At 45.1% G+C, this 16,653-nt stretch overlaps 1 protein-coding gene across 2 annotated transcripts in view; it reads right to left on the minus strand.

Annotated features, from left to right (window-relative positions):
* The window catches only part of LOC143315914 (nck-associated protein 5-like), a 128,825-nt gene that overhangs the window by 81,519 nt on the left and 30,653 nt on the right, over positions 1–16,653 (minus strand). For both annotated transcript variants that reach the window (XM_076723474.1, XM_076723476.1), the window contains one exon: positions 5,260–5,333. In XM_076723474.1, the coding sequence (XP_076579589.1) occupies positions 5,260–5,333 (74 nt within the window). The remainder of the gene's footprint in view (positions 1–5,259; positions 5,334–16,653) is intronic.

Raw genomic sequence — 16,653 nt, forward strand, 5'->3', positions numbered from 1 at the left:
ATCCAGCAGCTTAAACCGCACGGGATCTATCAACAATCCAAACCACACGGGATCTATCGCTCGTCTTATCTTAATGTGGGGGTGTTTTCCAAAGTGCCGCGCAGCACTTCTCAGTCAAAATAACCGTACGCTTTCATGAGCACAAAAGGAGCCCCTCGCACATTCTCCCAAAGCTGATCTTGATAAAAAAAAAAAAAAATCTTTTCATTGCACAATGGAGAGGAACTCAACTAAAGTTAACAGACCTGAATGTTGTGCAAACCTTTGTTTAAGGAAACGTACGACTGACAATGCCAGAGTGAAATCAGATAAAAAATGTAATATTCTGCACCAGTGCATAATTAAAGTCCTGTTCTCACAGCGCAGGACATTCAAATTAGTGCCTGAGAACTCACTTAGACAAACAACAGTGGTAATTAGCCATTAAGCAAGACTCAGCTCTTAAACACAGCTAATTGCTTCTAGGAATGCAGATAATACCCTATTCAATCCAAATGCCAAGAATACTTGTCACAAGTCCTATAAAACACAGCATATCCATGTTGTGAAACCGCTACATCCCTGCTGGCACCGACGAAAACTGTTTACTCCAGCACTGTATCTGCAGGGAAAGGTTATATCTATTATGCTAAGTACATACATAATTTTTTTTTCGGAATAAGTGCAGGAGACAGCTGCTTAGCTTTACACTTAACCTTGAATGCATCAGGAAAAACAACTCAAGGCTTATGGCGAATGATATGTGGAGAAGGAGGCAGCGCAGGGGGGGCAGGCGTAGCTTGTCATTGCATAAGTACTCATGCCCAGTGTGCATGGGAATGCAGCGCTGCGACCTGCTATGAAACGACCTTGAGGGAGCATCAATAAAAGGCTTCATTAACCCATTCGATTAACCTCTTCCTCTCATAGGAAGCTTCATAAAACTGGCGCATGTATTTTAGCGGGTCTGGACTTTGCACATGAATCAGGGCTGGAGCGTCCGGCGTTTACACAACTCGGGAGACTAGCGTGTCCCAAGCCAGACAGACGTACTGAGTCTTCACTGAGATAAACTAGCAAGTAGTGACTTGTGTCCTCCTTAACTAATCGCTACAGGGACTTTGTTGTGTTTGCAGTTGCTTCCCATCTGAAGTCCAAATTCCACCAGTGCCTGAAGGTTCCAATGAAGGTTTCATGGATTGATTTATTCCCCCACCGAGATATTTCGGATTCTGGACTCCTAGGCCGTAAAGTGACCTCTAATGGACGGATTAGGCTCAGTCATTCACTTCAGAGGGCACACAAATATACTTTGGGAGTGCATTAGATCTCTTTGGAGCTTAGCATGATCAAATTATTGCATTAGACCGGTCAACTTATCCAATTAAAGTTGTAAAATGCAGGGCTGTCGCCCAAGCGAGACAGCATATCCTTGGGGCGTTGGATGGTTTGCGGGAGGCTGAACCCTATCCACCTCCTCATCGACAGACCGGGCCTCGCCACATACTTCAGCCGAGGATTACAGCCTTTCATCTTGCACAGACCGCCGGCAGCACACAGGCGTCTTTGAGGCCAGATATGCCTTGTAGTAACATCAGCAAGGCCCAGATTTGCAAAGCTCTTTCCCAGCTTCGTGCTCCTGTGGTCTTTTTCTCTCGGGTGTATACACACTGACACTTTTTTTCTCTCTCTCGCTTAACCTTGACGTCCTCATAGGACTGCAAGGACATTTTCCTCCGTAAGTGTCCCATAATTGACTGAAATTTAGCTCACAGTCTCTCAAAGTGTTTATTTAGACGTTTGTGAAGTCTTAAGCCTAAATTTTGGCATTTCTTTTGACTAAAGTGATTAATGGCTCTGTAATCTTAATCGCTGAAACAATTAGGAAAATTTCAAATAAACTTATCCAAATGACACAGAGGGAGCTTTTAATAGCTTCTTTCAAACCTACAATTCAAAATCTCAAGTCCCCCGAAAAGAAACAGACAAGAGCAAATGGGAATAAATGTTGAGAAGTTTCAGGATGAAACTGGTCAGTTGTCAGTTCTACCCACAGGCAAATTCACTTACACAAAGAAAGTCCTATTACCTATAATCCCTCAGCTAAACACACATCTGATCTGACCTCCACTCTCTATCTCTGCCATCCATGGAGCGCCGTTGCTCTATGAACATGACAAATAGCTTATTGATCAGCAGATGTCGTTGCTAATGTCCTTTCGGCTTGGGCTGCAGCTGCAGCCGCCTGCTCAACGCAACCTGTCCTAAGCCTCGTGGATCTCCAGCTGAGTCCTCTGTCTCCCCCCTCCACACCTCCCCGCTTCCCAGTGGCTCTTAGTGGGGCCCCCCGCCACCCTCCTCATCCCTCCTTGTCCCTCCCTGTCCTCCAAGGTGTGGAAGGGGCCGCGGACAAACGCCATCTGCTCGAGCAGGCAGAGAATGGCAGGTGAGGCCAGCGTTGAGGCCATGTGACCCGATACTGGCCACGCTCGACCTAGTAAAAACAAGGTCAAAAGAAGATTCGGGGTAAAACAAACACCAGCTCAGCACAGTGACAAATCAAGAGAGGGAAAACGGAGATGGAGAAAAAAAAAAAAAAAAAAAAAAATTCTAATCTACATTGTTTTAATCCGCGGGGGAAGATTACACAGTCACGGTGCCTTGACACAGCAGCTTGTCAGAAAGAGGTCATGCAAACTCACTCCCCACCCGTCATGCTTTTTAACACTGCAGAACATCCATATGTCCCTCCCTCACACGTCTGTCACTCGGTGCAAGTCTTAAATAAACTCCTCAAAACACAAAACTCCAGCTTTTAAGGCCACCTTTAATTATCGTAAACCATTGCATTTGATCATATTTCATGAGAGCACACGGCAAACACATGGTGAATAACTGGAAACCCCAGGTCGGCGTCCTACTGTACGTTGCATCTAAATGTTGCCAAATTTGGATTTGCTCCATCTGATGTTGACACTGTGCCGTGGAGCTTTTGTTTCCGTCTGTCAAGGACGTGGTCACATTGAATAGAGGGTGCAGGAAAGCCCGGCCAGCATCCCACTGGGGTTTTTGTGCTTCATCGAGCAATGATGCTGCGGCCGAGTGCGAGAGAGACTGCGTTTGACTGAGCGTCTGAGTGTGCATGCATGGGGCTTTAGGATGTTGAGGATACGGCAGATGTTTTTGACGCATAATTAAAACAATGCATTCATGTTATTAAAAATCTACACCTTTCCATTATTAAACGCTCACCACCTGTAAGCTTGAAGTGTGGATAATAGTGGTGATAGTCAACTTGGCCAAAAATATGCAACAACAACTTAACAACTTAAGCCACTTTTGCAGCATCTCTTTTGATCTTGATATGTTCTGCATGTTCAAAACACTTCACAACATCGCAAAAACCATCTTAAAATCGGATGTGGACGTGGTGAAACAGGTGAACTATGCCAGATTTGTCCAATATGCCTAACCATCCTTGCATGATCAGCTTTTAACCTGTGTTAGTGCTGACATATACGCTTGATTTGTTTAAGTATTCCCTCAGTTGATATGAGGAATGTACATTATTTAAAAGGGAGTCTGGATCGCTGGTCCTGCTGTGACAGAGCAGCAAATGGCTTGGATCCAAGCTCACCCCAGCTGCTGTCCTCCATAAAAAAAAAAGAAAAAAGCAAACTAAAATCTTTTCCAAGTGACCTTTCAGTCCAAAAGGCAGTGAGTATTTATTGCTCAAAGGTTTGTTTCCTTTAAATCTCCCTTTAAAGGAAAAAAAAAACAAAGAGGAAATAGTACTGCATGTTCATACGACACCATGCTGAGGATGTTTGATATACCTACATCCTGACTCGCTCAAAAAAGTACTCTGCTTTAAAAAGAAGTCACGATTGTCCAATCTGTGTACTTCACCAGTGTGAAACCACCCAATAATATGGTACAATGAGAGTCATGAATGCAGTGGGTCACTGGGTCATGAAGAAGCAATGCAGGGAACTGGAGGAATGTAAAGGCTTCTCTTTCTCCTCTTGACGGATTGATGGGCCCCATATTCTGATGGGTGGAGGCAGACATCTATGGCGTCGTGAGATGCTGCCTAATAAGGGGAAGGAGGCGTTTTGGGTGTTTTTTTTTTTTTTTTTGTGACTTGCGTCTATGTTTTAGCTGAACAAAAGCCTTTGTGAAGTCATTTATCACTGTCGCCACTCTGAATCAACAAACAGTGGAAAAGAAATCCTGCCTGGTGGTGTGTTGTTTCTAAAAACTGTGCGCTGGATTCTTTACAATGACTCGATGGATGCAACTGCGCAGATGTTTTTTGCAGCAGTACTTATCTCTGTACCCTGAGGAAGAGAGAGCTGTCTTCAAACTTGCCCTAACATGAACCGCAAATGCTGCACTGACTGATTTAAGTTCGTTAACTTTTGCTAAATAGCAACTGACAATGACACAACGGTCAGCATCAGCTATAGTGCTGGTTAAGAAATCCTCTCCAATCACTCGGAGTCAGTACAAGTTCATGGCTTTGAAAGCGCTTGGTCCCTTGGTCCAAAGACGGGTCAGCTCCTACAAAGACATTTGGCTCTTTCTCAGTGGCTATTAGGTCACTCCGGGTGTCACCAAAGATGACTCCCCTGTCTTACAAAGAGGGGTGGGGATGACATAGACGAGAGGGTCATTCCTTTACACATCACTTCCTTTATTAAGGGGCTGCCCTGGCCTAGTAAAGGGGCTGGTCAGTGGTCATCCATCCCCCCAGCCACCCACCCTGAGACCCCTATCCCCCTGTGTCCAACCCCCAGCCCCTCTCTGCTCACTCAGGGGGAAAATTACTTTGAGCTGGGGGAATACAGCTCCATTGAGATGGAGAGAGGTTTGTACAAAAGAGGGTGAAGTTTAAAAAATTATCTCTTTTTTTTTTCTGCGGGAGCAGTGCATCACTGGAAGGGCTAGGACGATAGGAGCATGGAGGGGACAAGGTCATTAGATTGGCATCTCCATAAGCTCTCCATTCCCATTGTCTGGGCAAATCCACTCCAAAGGACCTCCATGAGAAATGCCCCCAGTCAGCCCCACACTGGGACGAGAGTCTCCCCTTTGTCTGACACTTTTTAGTGTGCTTCCAACACAAAAAGCATTTCTCAAGAATGGGGTACAAAGCTTGTCTCGCACTCAACACCAAACAACATTGTTCTGCTGCCTCTGGTTGGGAATGGATTACAGGCAGCTGTTGATATCTCTCGGCAATAAAACATCTGCCCTAAAGTCTTAAGAACCTCTTACCGTCGGACATTTCGCCGCTCCTCCTCGAGCTGTTTGAGAAGTTCGTCGATGCATTTGTTGGCGTCCATGTATTCCTGACAAGAGATGAGAAAAGCCAAAAGTAAACAATAGAGTCAGTGTGCAAGCACGGGTGATCTGGAAAACATGGGCAGACTTTAACCAACTTCTTCATCCTAAACATTATCAACTGAGCCAAATAAAACAGTGAGCTGTCATTGATCAAATGCATGCATGAGATGCTGTAAAATCATGACTGGGCTGTGTATTTCCTGCACTTTGTTTTCATAAATGTGTGAAGAACAGTGAAGTACTTTTGATAGGGGGCGATTAATCAGTGATAGTCTCTCTCACTCTCTCTCTTCTTTCTGTGTGTAACTCCAGAAGCACCTCTGGGTAACTTCTAACGGCTGGCCCAGAAGCGAGCCCAGCTGTGTAATGTCAGCTGGGAATAGCCCACACTCACAAAACGTGCGCTACTGAGTTACAGCATGGACGAAATGAGCTAAGGCTAAGAGCGGAATGGGATAAACAGATGTCAGGATTTCTTGGCTGTGGCCTAATGATTTGCCTCTGAGTGGTCCGACTACATAAAGCAGAAAAAGGGGGTGTGCGACTGTAAGAAATAGGCCACATAGGCACCATACTTAAAGCATCTGTGTTTTCAGACATTTGAGGCGCACTCACAATACATAACAGTTGTGACGTGACAGATCAGTGTGGTCTCGGTTTAAGATTAATTAATTAGATGTTAGCTTGACAGCTCATGAGGCATCTCCTGGGTAAACGGTTATCTCAGTGGGACAGATGCTCTCCATTGATTTCTAGACACTCTGGTCATGTGCTCGCAGAGTGTAATTGAATAATGGGGATTCCCATGAAGAGGTCGCTAGGCCAGGAATCTCAGTCGAGGAGAAAGAAGCACATTTATTTTGTGCACTCTGTTTAGACCATAAAGTACCCATAAAACCTTCTTCTTTGCATTTACTGCAACTGCAGCTCCCTTTTTCTGTTTATTTTTCATATCCGGTCTGCCCTTGAGCATCTATTTTTCTTTGCAGCTGTTGTAATCTCAGTTCTCTAATTAGCCACTGTCAAAAAAAAAAAGCCCATCTGTGAACCGATTCGTTTGAAAAGTAACTTTTGAAACCACAGGGGATCGAATAACAAACACTGTGCCTGCAGTTTTTGAACTTTTCGGAGGACCCCTGGTGTTATACCGTGAAAATGAAAAATTAGCATGTGCACAAAAATCCGTTAGGTCTATATGGAAATGTGACTTTTGGAACAATAAGACATCAAAACAATGAATATATTTCTTGGGAACCACATTGTGAAATCTGCATTGGGTGGATAAAAGTAAAGGGGACACATCACAGTATAATGCAGCCAAAAACAGCAACACGACAAACAACAGCCTCGCCACTGCTTTAACACACTCTATTCATGCTTTTTATTGATTTTGCCAGCCTACACAAGACTATTATTATTATTATTCCACCCAATGTCTTCAAGCCTGTAACACAGCCCAAGAACTATCAATAATTTCAGGTTTGATTCTGACCTCCTGATGACCCACCTTTGGGGCCTGACCAAGCTTGAAGTACTTCTGCTATCACTGCATGGGCTTTTTTTAACCTGTGGCCTTGAGAGTAAACTTGCATTAGGCCAGATGTTCAGAAGCACATGCTGCTGGTCTGAATACAGTAAGTGCTGTTGTTTTGTCTCCGCACTCCTCCCAGGGGGGGGCCGCTCTCCCGCTGCTGCTTCTGAAGCAATTATCGCACTTAATCTCACATCTGAGACCGCCACTCGAAGACAGTCATCACCGCCAGCTTGCCCGGATGCCAGCAGAACATGGCAAAGGCCCAGGCTTCCTGCCGTGTCGCCAGTCAAGGGCACTCTGGGTGACCATTAGGCAAATCGGGCCGATGCCAACGCACGCCAACAGATCGATGCTTAACAGCGTGGTGCCACATTTTCCAATTTCGATCAAACTTTCTTTTCTTTTTTTTTCAAAAGAAAACCAACAGAATATCATCATCCACGATCTTTTCATCATCTCGTTCATCATTGCCGGCATTAATTTTGACTTAACTAGTGTGACAGATCTTAGATGTTTGGAAAGCAACCAATTACAGTGTTAAACAATGGTGCCCCAAAGCCATCTGCCAGTCTCAGAGTGCCACAGCATGCAGCCAGAATGCCACTCACACCAAGCCTGAAAGGCCATTAGCGCTCAGCTAAGTTCCCAAAGTTAAATTTACTGTTGGCTCTTACAGCAGTTAATCAATAGCCAAAAACTATGACAAATGATCGCGTTCGAGTTGCTCTTTTGAATTCGTCCGAACTCAGTGGGTGGAAGTGGTGAAGCTGGGAGCTGTGAAATATGTTTTGCAGAACATATCAGAGACACTGGCGACCAGGAGCAGCAGCAAGGCATTGTGCATTATTAATTAATTGCAAGAAACCAGCTTCAGTCATTGGTCATTCTCTCTGCCATCGTATCAAGAAAAATGTGTGACTTTTTTCTTTCTGAAGCAAAAAAAAAAAATCTGTCTGGGGTAAAACGTCTGTCTCCGAAAGACCATTAGCAACGCGATCTCATAATGACTGCGGCCGCTGCACAAAGGGGAACCTTCTTTGTGAAAGCCCCGTGTCAGGGGAAATATTTACAGGCCACATCAAACTTGAAGTAAAGCTGCCTAAGTCTGTGTTGTCATCAGGTAGACCTTTCCTAATGACAGGGCACTGAAATAATCCCCAGCACACATGAAGGAATGCAGAGAATGCGGCATGCTTGTTGTCATGTGAAACGGGAGGGTATTTAAAGCGGAGATTTAAAGCATGACGCATGTGTGTAATGCCGCGTGTTATATCTTCAGCCAGGCATTATTTCTGACGGTTTTATGGCGTGAGTGAAAGCTGCACCGTTCCCACGAGGCCCCAGGTACTCACGTGTAGACGGAAAAAAAAATGAATTTACTGACTTGAGACTTTATCGGAGGCATATTTCTCAGGACCGGGGCTCTTGCAACCTGCAGCACAGCCCAATAATTCCTTACAGTGGTTAAAACATCCTAAGAGCCGTAAGCTCATGAGCGGTGCGTAATCACCTCCAAAGTGGACTAAATCTGAAGGGGTTTTTTTGAGAAATCTTTCCTTGACAGCGTAAACCTTAAGGAGACTTTGTGGTAAAGCTGAATGTGGTGCACTTTTTATATTAAGATGACAGATTCACAATATTTCTATCTACAGTGTATAATTTTGTTTCAGCGTCATTTTCATGATCCGAGGAGATTTGATGTCCTATAATTGTCATTTTTCAGGAGGCAAACCTCCCTAAAACAGTTCAAATATCAATGCATACCAAATATGTGGAAGTTATATCTTCATTTTCAGTTGTCCTTCACTCTACCAGCTCCCCCGAAAGGAGACATTTCACACCATGTCGTTATACAGTAAGTGAAGCACTTTGAAATTTCATTTCATTAAAGGCCAGTATTGGACACAGTACAGATTTTTTTGCTGTTATGATCAGAGCAGAGGCTAAACTGGGGTTAACCTGGCAGGTAATGTGTTTGCCGATGTTCCTGCTCTATGACCGCAGGTTCTCAGTGGTGTTTATCCAGACATGTTTACTCATGTGTGTGAGAGCGTTTGATAAGGAGGCACTAGGTAGCTGCTGAGGGAAGAGCCTCCCCGCCCTGTGCATGGCTTGAGTCCCACATCCAGTCCCCTCCAACCACTCGTACTCCTTTATAAAATTTTAAAACATGAGCACCGTCCCCCCACTGCTTTGGCACTGAGGAGCGGGGGGGGGGGGGGGGGAAGAGGGGAAGAAGAAAAACACACACTTCTGTTTAAAGCCACGCGAAAAAAACATGCAAACAGACAGACTGACTGACACACAAACCAAGTGCAATCTGTTTAAGATTAATGGCCCAGAATTTTCAGTCATAAAACATCAGATGCATTATTCATCCACATGAGCCCCGCCAGCACACTCTGCTCTTTCACACATTCCTGGAGATTAAGAGGGATGGAATCACATCCTAGACAAGCGTCTGGTTCTTATATAGACCTCTTTGGAGTTGACTGGACAAACCGAACCTTAAGCTAGATAAAACTCTGACCTAGTTGCTGCTGAGGTCGGGGTGCGTTCCTTGAAGTCCTTGCTGTGATGAGTTCCCTCCACCACCTTGATGTGTCTGCAGATCAGAGGCTCGGGCTGGCGCTGCAGATAAGACACCTTTCTCGAGGTCTGCAGCCCCTGCAGTGAGCTCTGGGAATAAGACCCTGCCAAAGACAAGGTCACGACCTCTACTCTCTCAATCCCTGCGCCTCAACCCGATGCGCCAACCTATCTCTGCTCGCCACGAATTTTGATGACATGCCTGCGTGGCCTCTGGGACTGCAAAAACCTACTGCAAGCCCTGAGCTGCAGGTTTGACAGAGCGACAGAGCTCCCACATGGGCTACTGCAAGTCAAAGGTTATGCCAATAGAATGTAAGATTTCTTTCTGGGTGTACTTTTATGGCACACTTGAGAATGAATTATGAGACAGAGTGACTTTTCAAGGTGTGGGAGATATACCACATCTGATACGGCTGTTAGTCTTGGCCTCCTGCCAAAGATACAACTGGGTTTGCAGCCAAATACTCCTGCCATCCAAGCCTACAAAGTTTATGTGTGTGTCGTTAGCAAAGATGTAAACACAGCAAATGTAATCAGCACACACACAGCAAATGTAATCAGCCAAGAATAAAATAATTCAAAATGACTGTGATGCTATCGTAGCGAGGTAATGAACTAATCAGTATGACTAACGCTCTCTGTGAGCAGATTTCGAGAAAACCTGCCTCTGCTTGTGTCTGCTTTCTGCATATCAGCCAGCCCTGTTTAAATTCATTAGTCTTATCAGCTTGTTCTGAGGCCCTGTGCCGATGATCTTTCACTCAGGGGTCATTACTCACATCGCAATGACCTGGTGTCACAGCATCAGCTCTCATATCCTCAGAACCTGATAACTCGGCCGATAGTCCTGCCTTTTATCAGTGGAGAGTACAGCTGCTCAGGTTAGTGCGTGTGATTTTTATGCTGAGATGTGTCTACTTGTCAGCTTGGATCGATAAAGTATGATTTGGTGTCAGGGGTGGATGTGATTCTAGATATTTTTAGCATGCGACAGTTTTTCTGATTTGATGGATTCGTTAAGGAAATTGCTGATTGGCAGATTCTTGTGAAGACAGAGACAAGTTCATGACCTCGAAATCCTTCTTGTTCATCTTTAAAGTCATAATTTAGGAGATTTTCATTTTAATTCATGTCTGCTATTCAGTATCTATCACCAAGTGATGGTGATTGAGCCTATGACCACTGATGAAAGTATTGCAGTATTTATATATGTACAGTATTACGAGCTCAGCATTTGGAAAAAAATGCTGTATTGTTGCTGCTAATGCACAGCAAACATGCACTACTGCTGCAGCTTCACATTAAAAGCATTTAACTGGAGAAACATGAGCTGACTTTTATTGTGAAGTAGTCACAGGAAATGCAATGACACAAAGTAAAGAGAGAAATAAACAATGATGCAGATATTTCTCAGAAAAAATTAAAATAAAATCTCTTGTGTGCATGTGAAGGCAATTTAAATCCAGCAGGGGAATGGCGGACTCCACCATCAACAATTATAGCAGCCATATAGAGAGCCATATCAAGCTCTTACCACCTCACAGTTAATGAAGTGTCACTTAACAGATGATGCTGAAACCGAGCTGAGCACCATATTGCTTAATCGCACCTAAAACCTCGGTGACTGTAAAGCTGTGGAGGCTCACACAGTAGCCTTATTGAGTCGAGGACATTCATGTAACAAATGCCTCCAGTGAGCAGGATATTCTTCATCTGCCTACCTGCCCCAAATGAAGGAGTGTCGGGGAATGTGGATTACTTGCGATACAAAAGGGAGCCTGTTCATCATCTAGGGTGAGTTTCAGCAGTTTGGGTTATCTGATGTTCTTCCTCCAGCACCACCGAAGGCTCGGCCCAGCCCAAACATCAACACCTCGCCACCGTCAGGAATCCAAATCCCAGCAGATTATCTTTCCAAACATTAAGATACGTCCAACGCTCAAATAACCCCCCGTCTGTTTGGGCTCCTCCTCTGCTCTTTGGGTTTGACAGAGTGGGCCATTCATGCCTGTTGGGAACAGTGGCAAAGCTGTTCACGGTGCGGAGCTCACAGGGGAGAGCTGAAAAAGTAGCCGAGGAATGAAATACATCGGATCTGACATCGCTATTCGACCACTTCCACAGGGCTATCTGTGTGGAAAGGCGGGGGCCTTTGCGTGATCTATGCATGTGCATTTAGGAGCGCCATCAACAGAGTTTGCAATTCATAGAAACTTTATTTCAGGTATGCGTTGCAGTGATTTCACTCTAATTTCAGTGCATATAAGTAAAATACTGTCATACAGGCTGGTTTGGCTGAGCCATAAGGATAAATTGAATTTAAGAGCCAGAGGTTTGAATAAATCTGATGCACACAAACACTTATTTTTCCTTTTTTTTTTTTTTTACATCCATCCCTCTGCCTGTTTCCTTTGTCTCTCCAGTCTCACCCCCCCCCCCCCCCCCCCCCCCCTTTTGATTTTCAGTCTCATTTTTAAATCCACAACAACATCAGGGAGGGGCGCTGGAGGAATGTGGCTTTTAGGAATAAAAACAAATACAGCATGTGTCCACGCTGGTACCAATGTTTCCAGACAGGATGGGAAGCTGGGAAACAGGCAACATACAGGGGCAGAAGTCTGCGGTGCGCCCCTGCCCAGATTTTACAAGCCTGGGGGTTGCTGGGTTTTATTATCATCTGGGGGCCAATATTCAGCCAGGTGTACTCGGAGTGGGAGGGAGAGTGGCGATGACAGAAATGAAAAGGAAACCTGGACCTGGCAACCCACAGGAGCACAGGGAAAATAGAGAAATAGAGAGGCTGCTGTCGGGGGGGGGGGATCAGAGAGGTTAGAGAGACGAAAGCAACAAAGAGAGGGAAGGACATCAAAAATTGGAAAGAGGATAAATCCTCAACTGGTGCTCACAGACAAAAAAAACTGAAGGAGAAAGAAACAGCCAGAGAAGGGTGATTTTGACTTAGCAGCGCACAATCTAATTTTCCCAAACAGTTTAAGGAATTTACTCAAACGTTTAAGGCTACAATGACATCAATACACACACACGCTGGTGCTGAGCTCTCCTGGATTTTCTGTGAAGCGATTGCTGTCAGAGCTCCACGCTCTCACAATCCACTCGCCAGCACGTGCCAAACGCTCTCTACTCAACCTGCAGCTGACAACGTCCACTGTGAGGCGGAATAAAACACCGCAGTAGCTGATTTTCTGCCAAACAGGATGAGAAAGTCACCTTTTTTGGTTGATGTTTTCTGGCTCTGTAAGATAGGGTTTCATGGATGCGTTTCAATCATAGGTAAAGCATGGAAGTGTCTTCGTTATGTCCTCCCAGCACAGAGTAACTATTTCCTACCTTCACAAGTGATTATAGACTCTCTACCTAAAGAAGTTGAGGTGGTCTAAACAGCACAGGCAAGCTTTGACTGATCACTACAATTTACCAAAACAGGGACTTTTTGATTTTGCATTTCCCAAATCATCAGATCCAGTTTCATGTTGAAATTGCAGCATTGAAATGACTGTCAGGTCATTTTCTCCCACTCCTTACCGCCCCCAAAATCTTGGTTTTCCTATCCTGCACAAACCCTGCAGAACCCATCCCCCCCCCCCTTCGACAAAGTAGCGCAAAAGCTGTACCGAATTCCAAACGTGATGGCAGAATTCAGCGAGAGCAGCTATTATCAATCACGCTGTACATATTAACAATGTCTGTGACATGTTGTCGATGATGTCAGTGATTTAATCCAAACCAAAGGAAAGAGAAGAGAGACAGAGAGCATGGGAGAATGAGAGAAACTCTTTGGAAAGTGACAGGGGAAGGGGCAGATCAGAGCAGAGGGCTGATGCTAAACAGATGTTGGTGGGTTCACAGGGGGAAGTTGGGCTTCTGTTTATGCAGGCTTTGACAGACAGGCGCCACACCTAACCCAGCCACACTGTAGCATGAGCCGTTCGAGAGAGCCGAGCGAGGGCCGATCAAGTAGCAGCGGCCGTGTTCCTTCACGGGAAATTAGGCACATTATAGATTGAGCAAAAGCCCTCAAGAGGATCCATTCAGCATTATCTGCACTCTACAGCTCGCCTCTCCAGCATTTCTCTCCTCTCCTCATTACAGTTTGATGCTATGCTTTGTGTCATCATGTTTGCCAGTGCTTACTTTACACTGTGCTTCAGTAGTTTGGTCCAGCTCTCCGCTTTCTGGCTTGTCAGCGGTGCTTTCTACGGGCCAAGAATGACACTCGCACACTGTAGAAATTTATGTTCTCGCCGAAAAAGTTTGAAGATACCTGAAACGACCCACAGAGCGACCTTGTTTTATTACCCTAACAGATGACTCCAAGTGAAACCCAAAGAAAAATAATGAAAAAGTATGAAAACCTTACAGACTCTGCTCAAGTTCAGCTGTGAGGACAAGAGAGAGTAACATCCCAGGTAATGAATCAAAAACCACAAACACAACAAAGCCTATTCGCCAACAATCTCATGACCTCCAAGCGTGTGTTTTTGCAGAGATATTTCTTCCCCGGGACACTTCGTCAGATTCCCTGACGTTTCACGTGCAATAGCTTCAGGCCTCAGCTTTATCGCAGCTTCTCCTCTGTTTAATCCACGGGCTGATTTATTGACGCGGCCTGTCTGCGCGCCGAGCCGGCCGACCCGGGTGCCGGGCAGATGTCGAGGCGAGCGCGGAGGCAAAGCGTTCGCATTCCTGCTCGAGAAAGCATTAACGTCAGCTTCTGATTTTCTGTTCTCTCCGTCTTCCCGCCTCGGGATGGGGAAGGGAGATTCCCCCCGCGGGGCATGCGAGGAGCCGTAACCGGGAGTAAAATGGTAATGTGACAAGAGGACTGGCTGTTTGTTTGCGGCTCCTGTCATCCGCCAAACCCACCTGTGCCACTCATGCTTATCAGATCCGCATTTCCTATCTAACCTGACAGTGACGGAGAGCGGATCAAGATACAGTGAGGTGATTTCTTTCTTTAAATGGGGGAGGGAAGGTGTGGTAGACGAATAATAATGAGAAATGTGAAAAGAGATGGGTTGTGGTGACTTTTGACCTCTGCGGCAAGACTCAGTGCAATGATAATTCCCGTGGTCATGAATTATTTCTGTAGCGATGCAGAAGGGGGGGTGTTTTTGCTTGGCGCATCTTTCCAGACAAAATGTGGGGGTGGCGGTAGCCTCGGGGTTATCAAAACAGGCTTGTGGCCAAAAGGTTGCCTGTTTGATCTGAGGGCTAACTATAAAATATTTGCATGGAGAGAAGGGAATGAGTCATGAGCACACTTCCCTAAACAGATATGTGCCCCTTACCAACAGTCACCCAGTGGAGTTGCCCAGTAGCCTACATTACATGACTGCAGTTGTGCTGTGTAAATCTAGGTAACCCCCACCCCCAGGCATTGCTGTAAATAAGAATGTCCTCAGTGAACTTGCCTTGTTAAATAATACATGTTAGACAATGCCTTCTTTGGTGCACGTCCAGCGAAGCTTCAGCCTCAAATTGCCGAGCTTTTGGTAGAAAACAACACAGTGAACATCTGATGATCACTGCTTCTGAAGGTTCAACTTTAAAGGGTCAGCTTGTCCATATAACAGCATGCAAACACGGCCACAGCCATGTCGGTAGATTTGATTTTACTTGCTCAGATCTCTTAGATCTCGGCCTGCAAGCGAGCCAATTCAATTGCAGAGAAAGATATCTGCATATTTAGCTATAAGATGCTCCACTATGATCACCAGCACATCGCTACCTGTCTGTGTCTGCACTTTGGTGGATGCAAGGAAGCACAGAGTGGCTTTATCAGAGCTGTTTTGCTCAAAAACACTGGAGGAGAGTTTGATGAAAGCAGAGTTTCAGGATGGAAAACCAGAACAACACAGTCTCTCAAAGGCACTCTGGAGCTCCGCAGAGCCGCAGAGGAGAGTGATACATCAAGTTTGTCCACGTCACCCCCCTTTCACATTATATATAGTCATTTGACGTGTTACTCAGTGTACCATGAATTACATTTTGTCATTAGCCCTGCTCTACAAGCCTTGAAACAGAATATCATTATTCTGTTTACACGACAGCTTACATTTCGTTTTTTGGTATATAAGCATTCAGAAGCCAGCCCATGGCCTGTCTCACCAAATGTGCAACATAGTTCTGCAACATATAGATGAAAAAAACGCTCCTTCAGGCCGTGCATTAGCATGCAACAGCCCTGCAGGACTGAAGTGCTTCTACACCTTGTGAGCAACAATTGCTCGTGAAATTTTGGCTTGAAGAGATCATCTCCACTTAACTTTGACTGCATCCATTTCATGCATTAATAGGAACAAAGACCTCTCAGCACAGCTGCACACCGTCACTTGATCTGAGAGAGGGCTGAGAGTCCAATAATTCTGCAGCATAAAATATTTAAATCAGCAATCATCTGCTTTTGAAAGGCACTATTGCTGCCTATTTCAGGGGGCTTTTTTCAGCCAGAGCTCATCCAGGTTGGGAAGGAATTTCAATATGGGTCTGGGGCCAACCACACACTGTATTTACACAGTTAATGACACTAAATCCTTCTTATCATCTGAAGTGGAGTCTTATTTTTAGCAGCCATATTTGTTTTATTTCTTCCAGATGGGAGCTGGGGGGAGAATTTGACATCAGCACTGTTTCTCCTTAAGCCTCTCAGACGGGGTGACATCAGTGGACTTGAACACTGTCTCGTGATGGGACTGAAACACATCTCTGTGTGAAGAATTCCTGAGCCCCCCCCCCCCCGACCCCCAACCAAAAATATGAGTCGGAGTGTCAAAGGTCTATCTGACAAACAAATTAAATTTCCACAGTTATTATAACTGACCTTCCTGACCTGAATTTAAATATTATATGTTTGTAGATTTCATTTCCTGAGACATTTCAGCACTGGAGATATTTTAGGATCAGAATGTGATAGTTCCGCTACTGTGGGAAAATGTCACAGTGCAAAGACCTGAATTTCCTTTGCCTAGGCCAGCTATTTGCTCTTACAATAACAACACTGTTCTTCCGTTATTATTTGTTTACTCAGCTAACCCTCTTTATCTGGGGCAGTCCCCCCTTTTAGCGAACGCGCTCACATTCTCTGAACCCTCTGGAAGGACCCCTCCAATAGGCTGATTGAAGTGAGGCAGGGGCTTCATTCTGAGGGGTTATAATAGCTCAGCCGTCAGATGCCCTCT

The sequence above is a fragment of the Chaetodon auriga genome, chromosome 23 (genome assembly GCF_051107435.1).
Source record: "Chaetodon auriga isolate fChaAug3 chromosome 23, fChaAug3.hap1, whole genome shotgun sequence".
Classification (NCBI taxonomy): domain Eukaryota; kingdom Metazoa; phylum Chordata; class Actinopteri; order Chaetodontiformes; family Chaetodontidae; genus Chaetodon; species Chaetodon auriga.